Genomic DNA, 15620 nt, shown 5'->3' on the forward strand with positions numbered 1-15620 from the left:
TCTGTGATATTGATATTAAAAGTTATCCAGGGACAGGCCATACTGCAACTGGAATATTTGGGATATTGATGCAATTCAACATTCCTTAAATAGTGCTTTTCCTACATAGAAGCCCCCTACAAGGACATTCCTGTCTTATTACTTGTTTGCAATTTGCTGGCTGATATTGTCAGATACTAAGCTAACATGAACTTCTTGAAGTATGTACTGTATGTGTGGCTAATGGGTATTGTAGTTCTGGACGGGTGGTTAAGACACTGTTCTTCCATCAATATTTCCACGTGACTGATTTCCTCTTGGGAGTTCAGCGGTGTTTAGTGTCCAGTGATCGACTCATAAAGAATGAATAGTATGTCTGAGGAGGATAAGCGACCTGTATATGAATGTATAAATGTATAGTTATCCTCCCTACAGCCAAAGCACAAAGGTCAAGCTGATGATGTTAACCTTTGTGTATTTTCATCCATATAATGAACTTATTCATGTTATATACAGTATAGAGTATAGGCCATATACATGTACAGTATGTATCCATAGTAGCCCCACATATGTAGTTTTAAATAGTGTTTTAAATAGTGTTATAGAATATTTGAATGCAACATTAGCATTGTTGCTTTTGCGCTAGGCCCCTATACAATATTTAGCTTGAATTTCAAAGTATTTCCTCAGGATTCTATAAGATTCATTCGCTCTTCTAATACATTGATCCAAGCCACCATTTTCTTCATGTCTTCACTTTACGTCCTCTTAACTCCTCCCTCCTTCCTCCTCAGGTGCTATCCCTGGGCGCAGATGTGCTTCCCGAGTACAAGCTCCAGACGCCGCGCATGGACAAGTTAACCATCCTCCACTACAGCCCTTTCAAAGCGGTGTGGGACTGGCTCATCCTGCTGCTGGTCATCTACACGGCCATCTTCACACCCTACTCCGCCGCCTTCCTCCTCAACGACCTAGAGGAGCAGAAGAGGAGGGAGTGCGGCTACTCGTGCTCGCCGCTCAACGTGGTCGACCTCATGGTGGACATCATGTTCATCGTGGACATATTGATCAACTTCAGGACAACCTATGTGAATCTCAACGAGGAGGTGGTCAGCCACCCGGCGAAGATAGCCATCCACTATTTCAAGGGCTGGTTCCTCATCGACATGGTGGCTGCCATCCCCTTTGATCTGCTCATCTTCGGCTCGGGATCGGAGGAAGTAAGAGAAAACGCGTAGACTCTTTTTACACTACTAAACCAAGCTGAAACTGAGTCAAACCGAGCTGTACTGTGCTGTGTTGGCCTGGTTACATATCCACCATAGTTACGGGAACAGTGCTTGAAAGAGCCGTTTGCATCGGCCTAATCGAGTGAATCGGGCATTAGTCACTTAGTCGCTTACTCACGGACACGTGTCACTAGGCCTCGGGTCCAAGTCGTGATGACATGGTGCTCCTCTAGTTTTCCCTCATTCTCTGAAATGTTTGAATTAAAGTCGCTTAGTCACTTACTCACAAGCACACGTCAGACAACCTCAGGGTCCTCGTCGACATGACGGTGCCCCTGTAGGTTTCGCTAGTCAGACGCCTCTCGTTTTCACATCTGATTGGGTCTCAGTCTGTAGCTATGGCAGATTGCCTCGGGCGTCCTAAAACTGTTGAACGGCGCCTGCCTCTCAAATAGCTATGAGTGCTAAACTGCAGTTTGTTGTTGTGGATTTGTCTGTGTTGCTTTTGGCTCCCATCAGGTGGAACAGTAGCTTTCCAAGTTCTCAACTCGAGAAAAGGAGAGAGGGAAAGACAGAGCAAGAAAGTTGCAGATTAAAAGAAAGATTGTTGAACTGCAGTGAGAGGGAGAGATGTGCTCCTGCGTATGAGAGGGAAAGAGGAAAGAGAGAGGGACGATTTATCTACTCTGATTACACCCACAGGATGTCAATATCTCAGCCGAGCAGCGACTGCTAAGTGTGTCCCTTGCTGGCACATCACAGAGCGGGACAGAAGAGGGTACATGATGTTCCAGAAAGAAAAAAAAGATGTCTCCTGCAAAATGATGACAAGTGAGCATGTGTAGGGAGCAGTGGTGTGTCAGAGCAGTGATTTGTCGAGTCATTATTTACCATCAGGTGTCTTGTACCAGAGAGTTACCCTCCGTCTGGGTTTGTCAGTGAATGGCAGGAAGAGGAAGAGGAACAGACAGACGAGTGGTGACCTGCCACAGCGTGTGTCCATTGTAATATAGTGTTTCTCACTTTTCAGGAAATAAGCAGCAGAGGCTACATTTTATGATAACACGTGCAGGCTTTTTGTGTAAGTCCTACAGCAACAACCAATTAAGAAAATTGACATCCAAATTGAATTTGTTGATCATTTGAACGAGGTGTGTATCAGTGCTGGGCTGAAACAAAAGCCTGCATACCCAGACAGTAGTTTTCCAGGACCCAGATTCATGCCCGAGTTGAGCATGCGTAAATGCAACGTAATTGCCTTTTTATGGCCTTTTCTCTCTATGCGTAGTCTTACTTTAAATTGAAACATGAGAATAGCATGCTATTCACCCACTATTTGTTTGAGGTGGAGCTAGAATAAATGAAGGTGTGGAGGAGGTGTGTCTACAGATTCTGACCTTTACCTAATTCCCTCATAATTCCACCACCTTGACGCGCAATGAAACCATGAATAAGGTCTAGCGAATTTACCGGTTCCAAGTGGAAAATGCATCTACTTCATTTCTTTCTGATAGAAATAGTACCGTTCTCCATGCACTGTAGTTTACAACTTGGTAGGATCTATTGATAAGAGCTAGGTAAATGACTAATCCGTTTGGAGAAGGGAATTGTAAATACACATAGCAATTGTTTTTTCAATGATTTTTCCTTATGGTCCCTGGAGACGACTGTGAAACCAGCCATATGGAAGAAAACTGAAAATCATATTTTTCACAGTGAAATAAGATATAAATAGCTGTGCCGTTATTCAGAATTGTTATTGTGTGCCCTCATAATTTGCATGGATGAAATTTGGAGACCCAAGCTATAGGCTTCTGTAGGGCTGGACCTCCCGAGTTGATGTATACGCTTTATAAAGTTTTGATTATATGCTTTTCTCTGTTTTATTTTCCAGTTTGTATCATGATAAACATTAGCCACTACCAGGAGCCACAGTCAGTAATACCCATATGGATTTATTTTCGCATCATTCATTTTCTTGAGGGTCACTAGCATTAGTGGATCATATCTGGCTAACGTTGCGCAATATTTTGGGACATGTAGCCTATTTGAATCATTATGGAACTCAGACCAGCCGGTTAAACCTGGAGCCTGGCACAAGGTTCACAGCGACTAGACCGTTGTCATACATTTCCATGATTAGTGAGAATGAAGGTTATATTTATACAAAAAAGGTAACTCCTTTTTCCTTCTTCCAATATTTCATGGATTGAATTTGAATGTGACAGCTTTCAGGATGAATCAAACCACTGTATTCTTATTCATCAATATCCAGTATTTAGTGCGTAGACTCTCCCCCAAAAAATGTATGATTCATACATACTTTCCTAACCCTAAAATGTGCCGAAATAATCTGCAAGAGTATTTTTAAATCTAGTTGGTACTGAAACGGAGAACAATATGCATAGATGGCTTTCTTTCATTGATCCCCATATTCTAAACCTGTTCTCTTAATGTATTCTATTGAGTCTGTTGACAATTGTAATTAAAACCTTATTTAAAGAGATACATGTACTGAAAACCCCATTGAAAGAAAACTCCACAAGAAAATATGTTGGCCAGCAAGTGGGAAGGTTTTCAGCAGTTGAATTAAATTTATACAAAGTGTGCAAGGTAGCCAACTAAATCAGGTAAATCTGTATACCAAATACTGATGAGTGCATAGGGAAGGCGTGTGTGATTGGCTATGAAAAGCCAACTGACATTTACTCCTGAGGTGCTGACCTGTTGCACCCTCGACAACCACTGTGATTATTATTATTTGACCATGCTGGTCATTTATGAACATTTGAACATCTTGGCCATGTTCTGTTATAATCTCCACCCGGCACAGGCTGAAGAGGACTGGCCACCCCTCATAGCCTGGTTCCTCTCTAGGTTTCTTCCTAGGTTCTGGCCTTTTAGGGAGTTTTTCCTAGCCACCGTGCTTCTACACCTGCATCGTTTGCTGTTTGGGGTTTTAGGCTGGGTTTCTGTACAGCACTTTGTGACATCAGCTGATGTAAGAAGGGCATTATAAATACATTTGATTGATTGATTGCGTAGGAAAGGCATCAATTCCTAAATCGGGATCGGGCCCCAGGAACGTAGTTAGAAAACCCTGTTGTAGCCAGTAGCCTATGGGATTATGTCTTCTATTTCAGACCACAAGCCATCACGTGTTGTCTGCCTATCAGGGGTTGTGTAGAGTGGACAGGCCAACACAGATGACTAGCAAACCCCATCCCCGAATTTATCATCAGGGTTGTTAGGGAGAAGCTTTAGCTCTCCACTCTTCAACTCACAAGCACTGCAGACTTAAGCAAGTACTTTAATCAACCATACACTAATATAGCCTACTAAAGCACCCCTTTTCACTCTGCACATCCGACATTCCAGTCAAGATCAACAGTTAGGACCAATTCTAAAAACCCGGAAAGAATTTCTGATTGATTTAGGATATGCCCTGTCTGTCTGAGACTGATTTCTCTTCCCGTTTGAGAAGTACACCCTTAGAAAAAAGGGTTCTTCAGCTGTCCCTATAGGAGAACCCTTTTTGGTTCCAGGGTTCTACATGCAACCCAAAAGGGTTCTACCTGGAGCCAAAAAGTGTTCTTCGTAGCGTTCTCCTTAGGGGCCTTTAATGAACACTTTCTGAGACAGAGAGCTGGTTTCAAGCACAGGGCACAGCAGATGTTTATTGTAAAGGACCACAGAAGGAGTCAAGTAGTTGGGTCCAGGGGCAGGCAGAAGGTCATACACAGGGGGTCCAAAAAGGCAACAGTACAGACAGGGAAAAGTCTAATAACGTCGTCCGGGAGATCAGGCAATAGGTTGATAACAGGAAATCCGGCTAAAGTACAGGCAGGGAATAGGCAAAAGGCGTCGTTAGTGAGGCAGGCAGAAACTATCATACACGGGAGGATTAAATTATGGGAAAACCAGCGCTCCAACTAGAAGTGTGTCACAAAACAAACAATACCTCACAATGATGGGGTGCAAAGAACTGAACTAAATAGTGTGTGATAATGACATACAGGTGTGTGAACAGGTGATCAGAATTCAGGTGATTGGGATCTGGAGAGTGAGCTACATTCAGGGGATCTACGTGTTTGAGAGTGTGAGTTGGAAGCAGACGTTACAAGGACAGCCAAATAACCATTTTAGGGTCTAGATAACACCTTTTTTTCTAAGAGTAAAGTAGACAAAATCTGCTGTAAATGATTGCAGCGATCTAGAGGGAATATCTGGGCGGATGGCCCGGGCGGTTTGTAATGGAGCTTTCAGAGACTCAGCAGTAGCATCCGTGTCCCTCACCAGAGCACATTCACCTGTGACAGAGTCAAGTCAGTGTTGCGCCATAAATCAGACCCCCTTCTATGAGACAAGGAACCATAGTCACTGTCAAATTGAGTCTCATGTGTAAACGGGAGAAGCCCCCTGTAAATAAACGTGTACAGGTGCAGAGAGCTGAGTGACTGTAGAGGACAAGAAACAGTAGTAGTAATGACTTCCCTCAGGGTATTACTATAATCGTTGGTCCTGAGGAGACGAGGAACAAACTATTAGAATTTCCCTCAGACTGACTTATGCTGTTTGCAGACCGTGCGACACGAATAAATCAGCTCTTATCTCATGGCAGGCAGTGGTCATTTTTGTTGTTGTTGTCACCGTGTTAATTTAGCTGGGCAGGAACCGAGATGGAGAGATGCCAGGATCGAGACTGTTTAAATGAAACTGAACAGAAGGAGGGGTGGGAGGACAGGAGAGGCGTGGTGTTTGCTTTCATGCTGCCTGGCTGGAAGACTTGGACGTTCTCTGTCAAAAGCTCAGTTCTTTTAGATTTTATTTTTTTATTGTTCTTTAAAAACATATTTTTTTCTGCAGTCGTCTTAGTATGTAGCATGTAGGCTTGATAAATCCCCCTTTCCCCTCATTCCTCCTAACAACAATGTTATATTCGTATTATTGCCACTGCTCTCTGCTGGTTTAGACAGCAGTCTATTTTTTGCAGAGTTCCCTTCCATTGACACGCTGTCATGTTCAGTGATTTAGAAACTGGAATTAGAAACTGGATCGTGGTCATTTAGCCAAGCTTGATTGTAAACAGTACTATCTTAACCCTAACTCCTAACCTTTGATCTGACCTTAAGTTTACCCCTAATAACAACAAATTGCTTCCTGTTGTGGTGCATCCAATTAACAAATAACTTGCCTGGACTGTACTGCAACACTCAAACCCCCAGCCAATCACAGCTGTGCTTACTTCTATGTCCCCTCAGACCACAACTCTGATTGGGCTGCTGAAGACCGCCCGGCTGCTCCGACTAGTTCGCGTGGCCCGTAAGCTGGACCGATATTCAGAGTACGGCGCCGCCGTCCTTATGCTCCTCATGTGCATCTTCGCCCTCATTGCCCATTGGCTGGCCTGCATCTGGTACGCCATCGGCAATGTGGAGAAGCCCTATCTGGAGCACAAGATTGGCTGGCTGGATAACCTGGGCGTGTCCATTGGAAAGAGGTACTAGGCAAGCCAAAATATACTGAATTACTGAATATCATAACAACATGTACCATGGACTTGTGCCTCAATGTACCCCAATACTATTTACTGTATCACATGACTCTTTATTAACGATGCAGTTGAATGATCGGAAATAACTTTAGGATTTGTTAATTACACTAAGAAATATTGGTACAAAATCAGATTTCTAAAAAAAAATACTTTCCCCATTATTATGTTGGGATAATACTGTAGAAAAAATACAGTGAAATGTATCGAACCATGAACTGAGTGTACTGTCTCACCCCCTAGGTACAACTACAGTGACCCCAGCTCTGGCCCGTCCATCAAGGACAAATACGTCACGGCCCTCTATTTTACCTTCAGTAGTCTGACCAGCGTGGGCTTTGGCAACGTCTCACCCAACACCAACTCCGAGAAGATCTTCTCCATCTGTGTCATGCTGATTGGCTGTGAGTGTTTAGACTGAAAACAGATGGAATGAATGAACGAACAAACAAATGAATACATTATACATATTTCTACAATGAATCACTATTACTGTAAAGCCAAGTAGTACTACTCAATAAGTTATTGTACTACTATATTCCTAGCTACTGATTAATTAAGGGAAATTAGAATATTGCTAACAGTGATGACGACATGATGACCATGGTGTGATTCTCCCTCTCGCAGCCCTGATGTACGCCAGTATCTTTGGTAATGTGTCGGCCATCATCCAGCGGTTGTACTCTGGTACGGCGCGGTACCACCTGCAGATGCTCCGGGTCAAAGAATTCATCCGCTTCCACCAGATCCCCAACCCACTGAGGCAACGCCTGGAGGAGTACTTCCAACACGCCTGGAACTACACCAACGGCATCGACATGAATATGGTGCGAATAGGGGGAGTGTGGGGGGTTGTGTAGGGAGGAGGGTGGGGGTGGGTGGGTGGGTGGGGGTGTAAGGGAGGCTGTGTGTGTGTGCGTGTTTGTGTGTGTGTGGGGCTAGTAAGTCTTCCAAGTGAGACTTTGGCAAAAAAAAATGCTCATATTGGGACATAATGTTAGTCATATGGTGGGATAAGGGAATAGATACCTTTAAGTCTCAGATTGATGATTCAGATTGCTGCTGTTCTTCAATAGGTTTTTCATGTTCAGCCCCACAGTTTGACGATGCGGTTATGTTACTGCCTTGCTGTGTTTCTCCTACAGTACTTAGCTTCTCGGTGAAGCTGTTCAATGTTTTTTTCTGACCTTAAACAACCTTGTCTCCATGACGGTTCTTACCATTAACATAAAGCCCAGTGTGTTCCCTTAGCGACATGGTTATATGACATTATTATGATCTTGATTAGGATTCTAAACTCTAGAATGAAAGCCATGGATACTGTATGTAAACCGGCTTTTCCCCTGGTGATGTTAACTGTACTTATTTAAATGTGTCTTTTCCTTGTCTGCCTCATGTCAAATGGAATGACTTCATCACTCTGGTAAGAGCAGGAGGTACTGTGTTCAAAGAAACGTGTTGTTTTCAAAAAAAAGGCATAGTGTAGTAAATCGTTGACCAAGACGAAAATCAAAGAATACAATTATTAAAATCCATAACTTTGTCTTTATAGTCTAGAAAAAAGCATGTGAATTTGTGTGAATGCTCCCCAGTTACTTTTAAATACTGTAGCCCTCTCTAGATCATGCCTTGTACACTGAGTATAGAAAACATTAAGAACACCTTCCTAATACTGAGTTGCAACCCCCCTTTTGCCCTCAGAACAGCCTCAATTCGTCAGCACATGGACTCTACAAGGTGTCGAAAGCATTCCACAGGGATACTGGCCCGTGTTGATTCCAATGCTTCCCATAGTTGTGTCAAGTTGGCTGGATGTCCTTTGGGTGGTGGACTATTCTTGATACACATGGGAAATTGTTGAGCGTGAAAACCCAGCAGTGTTGCAGTTCTTGTCACACTCAAACAGGTGCGCCTGGTACCTACTACATTACCCCGTTCAAAGGCGCTTAAATATTTTGTCTGGCCCATTCACCCTCTGAATGGCACACATACACAATCCATATCTCAATTGTCTCAAGGCTTAAAAATCCTTCTTTAACCCGTCTCCTCCCCTTCATCTACACTGATTGAAGTGGATTTAACATGTGACATCAATAAGGGATCATAGCTTTCCCCTGGAAAAGCAGGTGTTCTTAATGTTTTGTCCACTCAGTGTACATACTGACTTCCCTATTGCATGTCAGCCAGTAGTATAACCCTCAGTGCTTCTAGCAGCCCATATTGTCCATCACAGATTGACTTGCATGTGGCTTGCCACAAGGTCACCGTTTGCATGAAATCTGTGTGTTCAAACACAATCACATAATTTTATATGACAGTTAGAGGCACAGACAGCCTGGCACTGCCAGGTTTCCCTCAATGTGGGAGGCTTGGCACACATGTCCAGCGATATTGCACCTGCACTTGCCAAATGTTGTTCAATCTCTCCTTTCCAAAATCTTCTGCTATGATTTTATTCCCCAACTATTGAAAAATAGCCTGTCTTTTTCAAGAAATGTAGATTTGTCCAGATTAGTTTTTTGTTAATAAGGTCATTGTTTTGAATGTGATATAGAGTAAGAATGTTTTATTGTTTAATTTTCCCCTTTTGTGTGTTTGAAGCCTTCCCTTGCCCTCTGGTCCTCTGTGATTTCACAGTTCAAGATTTGATCCTCTGTTTACAGTCATCTCATGACCTTTAACCTGTAACCTTTGACCGTGTGTGGTGTTCAGTCCCAGGCAAATTACTTGTTTTCCAATTGAGCGCATTAATGTCACTGAATCATTCCAGTGATACTATTTGCATTTAACCATGTAGTAATTGAAATAGTTGAAATACTTTTGTCACTCTGATCCTTAAACTCTAAATGACATGACAGGTTAATTCAGTTTTGAGGTAAGTCTTTTATTTATTCATTTTTATAATCAATCTGAATCACAGACACTAATGATACCCCACTAAGATAGAAAGTTCCCTCATGAGCACACTTGTGCTAATTATGTATTTATTTTATCAAAGGGAAGATGTGTTTCCATGTTTGTTTCCATGTTTTCCTAGTTTGTTGTGTCTTGTATAGCAGTGTTGGATATCCATCTGTTTACCCCCACCTGCTAGTACTCTGATTAAAAACTATGGAAAGATGCCATAAAAATACCCCCTCAAACAGTCACATATGACAATGCAGTATTTAGATTTTGAAAAGAAGACCAAAACACAATTGGCAATTGTATCAACCCACTGGATTCCAAACGAAATCTGACTTGCAAACTCAAACCAAACCCACACCCAAAGACGTCTCAAGTTAGTTTGACAGCACATCTCTGATAACACCATAAACGCTTCCGTCCCAGTCCTATCTGACCATTCTCCTATTGCTGTGGCCTGTCTTTTCACGCCCCCAGGTCCTAAAGGGTTTCCCAGAGTGTCTCCAGGCTGATATCTGCCTCCACCTCAACGCGAGTCTGCTCCAGGGCTGCAAGGCATTCCAAGGGGCTACTAAGGGCTGCCTGAGGGCCCTGGCCATGAGGTTCAAGACCACGCACTCCCCACCGGGCGACACACTAGTCCACTGTGGAGACGTGCTTACTGCCCTCTACTTCTTGTCCCGGGGGTCCATCGAAATCCTCAAGGAAGACATTGTGGTGGCCATTTTGGGTATGCGCTACTCAAATGTGGACGTTGTTTATTGTTTCACATTGTTAATTAATATATCTTTATTCAACCTGGTAGATTATTGAATACACATTATCTTTCACAAGAACAACCTGATGAAAGGTTGCAATTAAAACCGAGTTTCATTGTTTACATCCATTTGACACTTCAGAGGTATTTTGTGCTTTGTAAAAAAGTCCCCAACCAAAATATACGCGAGACACTAGTTACTGCAACAATAACTTGTCTTTGTATTCATGTCGGGCTGTGGAAGGTGTGCTGTTCTCCAGTAAATTGACATCCTGAAGATGTGGCTGTGTGAATACCTATGGCTGTGTGAATAGTTCCTTACTGGATGTTCACACTACTCAAACACTTCTAATGATTTCCCTCTGCCTGAAGGTCAGCTTAATCAGGCTGTTTGGATGAGAAACAGTCTTAGAACAGCAGCACTGCAGGCACACTTTCAAACACTGTTTTTGTCTCTAAACAGTTCAAGCGGTACTGGAAATGAATAGTAACACAGCACAGTTCAGGTGTCCCAGTGCTGCACTTCTCATCAAAGTGTGTGTGTGTGTGTGTCTCTTGCCTCTCTGTGTGTGTCTGTAGACCCTCTGTGTACTGTTTATTAGAGGCTAGTCTCGCTATTCTGCTATGCCTGGGTGAGCAGCTGACATCTCTAATGAGCACAGATTCTCATGGCTCCCTCCAAGAACAAACTGTGATAGACAATAGCGCTGTATAGGAGGGTTTTATAGCTGGGAGAAGAGAGAGAGAGGTAGAGGATAAAGGAGAGAGTGATAGAGGGGAAGATAAAGAGTGGGGGACGAGATGGGGGAGAGAGAGAGAGAGAGAGAGAGAGAGAGAGAGAGAGAGAGGGGGAGGGAGGGAGAGAGAGAGAGAGTAGAGAGTGGGTGGAGGGAGAGAGGGGAACGTAGGGTGGTTTATTGGATCATGTATTATGCTATCTAATTGCCTGCTGAGGGTGATGGAGTGTTGGTGGGGTTAGCAGTCGCTGCTCGCAGGAGATATTGACATCCCTGGGATGTAATCAGAGTAAATCTCCCCTTCATCTCTCCTTCCTTCTTTCCCATCTCCTTTATCTCTCTCTCTCTCTCTCTCTGTTTCTCTCTCTCTCTCTCTCTTTCTCGGCATCAGCCCAGCGCCAAGCAAGTGTTACAGGCTAAGCATTGTATAAACTGCTCATTTCTCACTCAGCCAATGAGCTTCAGCAAAACGCAGCGACACAATAGGGTCATGGGAAGACGGCGGTCGTGTTCCCCTGCTCAGACATTGCTGATGCATGCCAGATCTTACAACTCCTGGATAAGTATTTTGCGCATCAGTTAACCACATTATACAGTATGTTATAGCAATCTGATGGCTGACGTTACAGTTGATGACATGGCAGGTAACCATTGGTTGACACATGCAACATCTGAGCAGGAGAAAAACCACAGATGTGTTGAATGAGATGGGTTAATAAGGACTCGTTTACCAACGGTAGTCACACAACTGCTAGTCAAGTATTTCTATGCAAATTCTATTGTGAATTAGTAATTGCAATTAGTGTCTAATCGACAGAGAGCAATAAATAATGAATTGTATCTGTAAAATAGATGTTGCATCGAGCTTTTGAAGTTAAAATGGTGAACTGACCAGAGGAAAGACTAGGTGCTTGTCCTTACTCTCACCTTAACTCCTGCCCAGGTTTGGACAACGCCGTATTCGTTCATTTGACCATGGAAATCTAAGCCAAGAGCCAGGGCATGCTGTGGGGCACGAACACACACACACACACACACACACACACACACACACACACACACACACATGTTGGTATTTCTGGAGGTGACAGGACAGGATATCACTACCATACCAACACTGTAAACTGACAGGTCTGCGCAAAGGGAAGTCAGGCGTGAAATAATGATATAACTGAGCCTCTTGGTCATTCCAGGTCAGCCCTATAGACATTCACACTGTCTCCCTGTTGTCATATAATCACAGCCCTATAGACATTCACACTGTCTCCCTGTTGTCATATAATCACAGCCCTATAGACATTCACACTGTCTCCCTGTTGTCATATAATCACAGCCCTATAGACATTGACACTACCTCCCTGTTGTCATATAATCACAGCCCTATAGACATTGACACTACCTCCCTGTTGTCATATAATCACAGCCCTATAGACATTCACACTACCTCCCTGTTGTCCTATAGTCACAGCCCTATAGACATTCACACTGTCTCCCTGTTGTCATATAATCACAGCCCTATAGACATTCACACTACCTCCCTGTTGTCATATAATCACAGCCCTATAGACATTCACACTACCTCCATGTTGTCATATAATCACAGCCCTATAGACATTCACACTGTCTCCCTGTTGTCATATAATCACAGCCCTATAGACATTCACACTGTCTCCCTGTTGTCATATAATCACAGCCCTATAGACATTCACACTGTCTCCCTGTTGTCATATAATCACAGCCCTATAGACATTCACACTACCTCCCTGTTGTCATATAATCACAGCCCTATAGACATTCACACTGTCTCCCTGTTGTCATATAATCACAGCCCTATAGACATTCACACTACCTCCCTGTTGTCATATAATCACAGCCCTATAGACATTCACACTACCTCCCTGTTGTCATATAATCACAGCCCTATAGACATTCACACTGTCTCCCTGTTGTCATATAATCACAGCCCTATAGACATTCACACTACCTCCCTGTTGTCATATAATCACAGCCCTATAGACATTCACACTACCTCCCTGTTGTCATATAATCACAGCCCTATAGACATTCACACTGTCTCCCTGTTGTCATATAGTCACAGCCCTATACACTGTCTCCCTGTTGTCATATAATCACAGCCCTATAGACATTCACACTACCTCCCTGTTGTCATATAATCACAGCCCTATAGACATTCACACTACCTCCCTGTTGTCATATAATCACAGCCCTATAGACATTCACACTGTCTCCCTGTTGTCATATAATCACAGCCCTATAGACATTCACACTACCTCCCTGTTGTCATATAATCACAGCCCTATAGACATTCACACTGTCTCCCTGTTGTCATATAATCACAGCCCTATAGACATTCACACTGTCTCCCTGTTGTCATATAATCACAGCCCTATAGACATTCACACTACCTCCCTGTTGTCATATAATCACAGCCCTATAGACATTCACACTACCTCCCTGTTGTCATATAATCACAGCCCTATAGACATTCACACTGTCTCCCTGTTGTCATATAATCACAGCCCTATAGACATTCACACTACCTCCCTGTTGTCATATAATCACAGCCCTATAGACATTCACACTACCTCCCTGTTGTCATATAATCACAGCCCTATAGACATTCACACTGCCCTGTTGTCATATAATCACAGCCCTATAGACATTCACACTACCTCCCTGTTGTCATATAATCACAGCCCTATAGACATTCACACTGTCTCCCTGTTGTCATATAGTCAGAGCCCTATAGACATTCACACTACCTCCCTGTTGTCATATAATCACAGCCCTATAGACATTCACACTACCTCCCTGTTGTCATATAATCACAGCCCTATATACATTCACACTGTCTCCCTGTTGTCATATAGTCACAGCCCTATAGACATTCACACTACCTCCCTGTTGTCATATAGTCAGAGCCCTATAGACATTCACACTACCTCCCTGTTGTCCTATAAGGAAGTGGCAGAAGGACAGGTATAAATTTAACAGTGCATTTCGAAATGATTCAGACGCCTTCACTCTTTCTACATTTTGTTACATTACAGCCTTATTCTAAAATGGATGGTCATTAATCTACAAAATTCAAAAGGCACTCGCACATGTGAGCAATCTAATTTGCAGGTGCATGGCAACAATTGAACAAGATGAAGGAAAAAGGAAACCGCACACTGCTCTTGATAGTATCACCGATCTTTAATAAGCTTACGTCAGAGCTCTGACGAAGGCCGTGTGGCCGATACGTAAGCTTATTAAAGGTCGGTGATACTACCAAGAGCAGTGTGCGGTTTCCTTTTTCCTTCACGTCATTAATCTACAAAATGCCCCATAACGACAAAGTATAAACACGTTCTTATACATTTTTGCTTGTGTCTTTAAAATATACAAACTGAAACATGTCACGTGTGCTCCCTCTCCGGCCTCTAGGTCACCAGGCTGCTTATTATTGCGCACACCTGTCACGCGCGTCAGCACTTAATGACAATCACCTGGACTCCATCACCTCCTTGAATACCTGCCCAATTTATGTCCCTCCCTTTGGCTCCTTCCCCAGGCGTTATTGTTCCTGTTTCAGTTGCATGTCTGTGTGTTGTTTGTGTTTCTTGTTTTGAATGGTGTTTCATTTATTGATTAAATGTTTCACTCCCTGAACTTGCTTCCCGACTTCCAGCGCACATGTTACAAAACATCACATTTACATAAGTATTCAGACCCTTTACTCAGTACTTTGTTGAAGCACCTTTGGCAGCGATTACAGCCTTGAGTCTTCTTGGGTATGATGCTACATGCTTGGCACACCTGTATTTGGGGAGTTTCTCCCGTTCTTTTCTGCAGATCCTCTCAAGCTCTGTCGGGTTTGATGGGGAGCATCGCTGCACAGCTATTTTCATGTCTCTCCAGAAATGTTCGATCGTGTTCAAGTCCGGGTAACTCAAGGACATTCAGAGACTTGTCTCGAAGCCACTCCTGCATTGTCTTGGCGGTGTGCTTAGGTTTGTTGTCCTGTTGGAAGGTGAACCTTCGCCCCAGTCTGAGGTCCTGAGCACTCTGGACCAGGTTTTCATCAAAGATCTCTCTGTATTTTGCTCCATTCATCTTTCCCTCGATTGTAACTAGTCTCCCAGTCCCTGCCGCTGAAAAACATCCCCACAATATGATATTGCCATCACCATGTTTCATCGTCGGGATGGTATTGGCCAGATGATGAGCGGTGCCTGGTTTCCTCCAGACGTGACGCTTGGTATTCAGGCCAAAGAGTTCAATCTTGGATTCATCAGGCCCGAGAATCTTGTTTCTCATGGTCTGAGAGTCCTTTAGATGCCTTTAGGCAAACTCCAAGCAGGCTGTCATGTGCCTTTTACTGAGGAGTGGCTTCTGTCTGGACACTCTACCATAAAGCCCTGATTGGTGGAGTGCTGCAGAGATGGTTGTCCTTCTGG

The 15620-nt window shown here is 43.4% G+C and overlaps 1 protein-coding gene across 1 annotated transcript in view; it reads left to right on the forward strand.

The window, feature by feature from the left end:
- The window catches only part of LOC112253751 (potassium voltage-gated channel subfamily H member 7-like), a 71083-nt gene that overhangs the window by 44442 nt on the left and 11021 nt on the right, over window positions 1-15620 (forward strand). The window contains exons 7-11 of the mRNA XM_042323967.1: window positions 774-1199; window positions 6470-6708; window positions 7003-7163; window positions 7387-7586; window positions 10141-10393. Coding sequence (XP_042179901.1) covers window positions 774-1199; window positions 6470-6708; window positions 7003-7163; window positions 7387-7586; window positions 10141-10393 — 1279 coding nt within the window. The remainder of the gene's footprint in view (window positions 1-773; window positions 1200-6469; window positions 6709-7002; window positions 7164-7386; window positions 7587-10140; window positions 10394-15620) is intronic.

This window comes from Oncorhynchus tshawytscha, linkage group LG07, assembly GCF_018296145.1.
Source record: "Oncorhynchus tshawytscha isolate Ot180627B linkage group LG07, Otsh_v2.0, whole genome shotgun sequence".
Taxonomy (NCBI): Eukaryota; Metazoa; Chordata; class Actinopteri; order Salmoniformes; family Salmonidae; genus Oncorhynchus; species Oncorhynchus tshawytscha.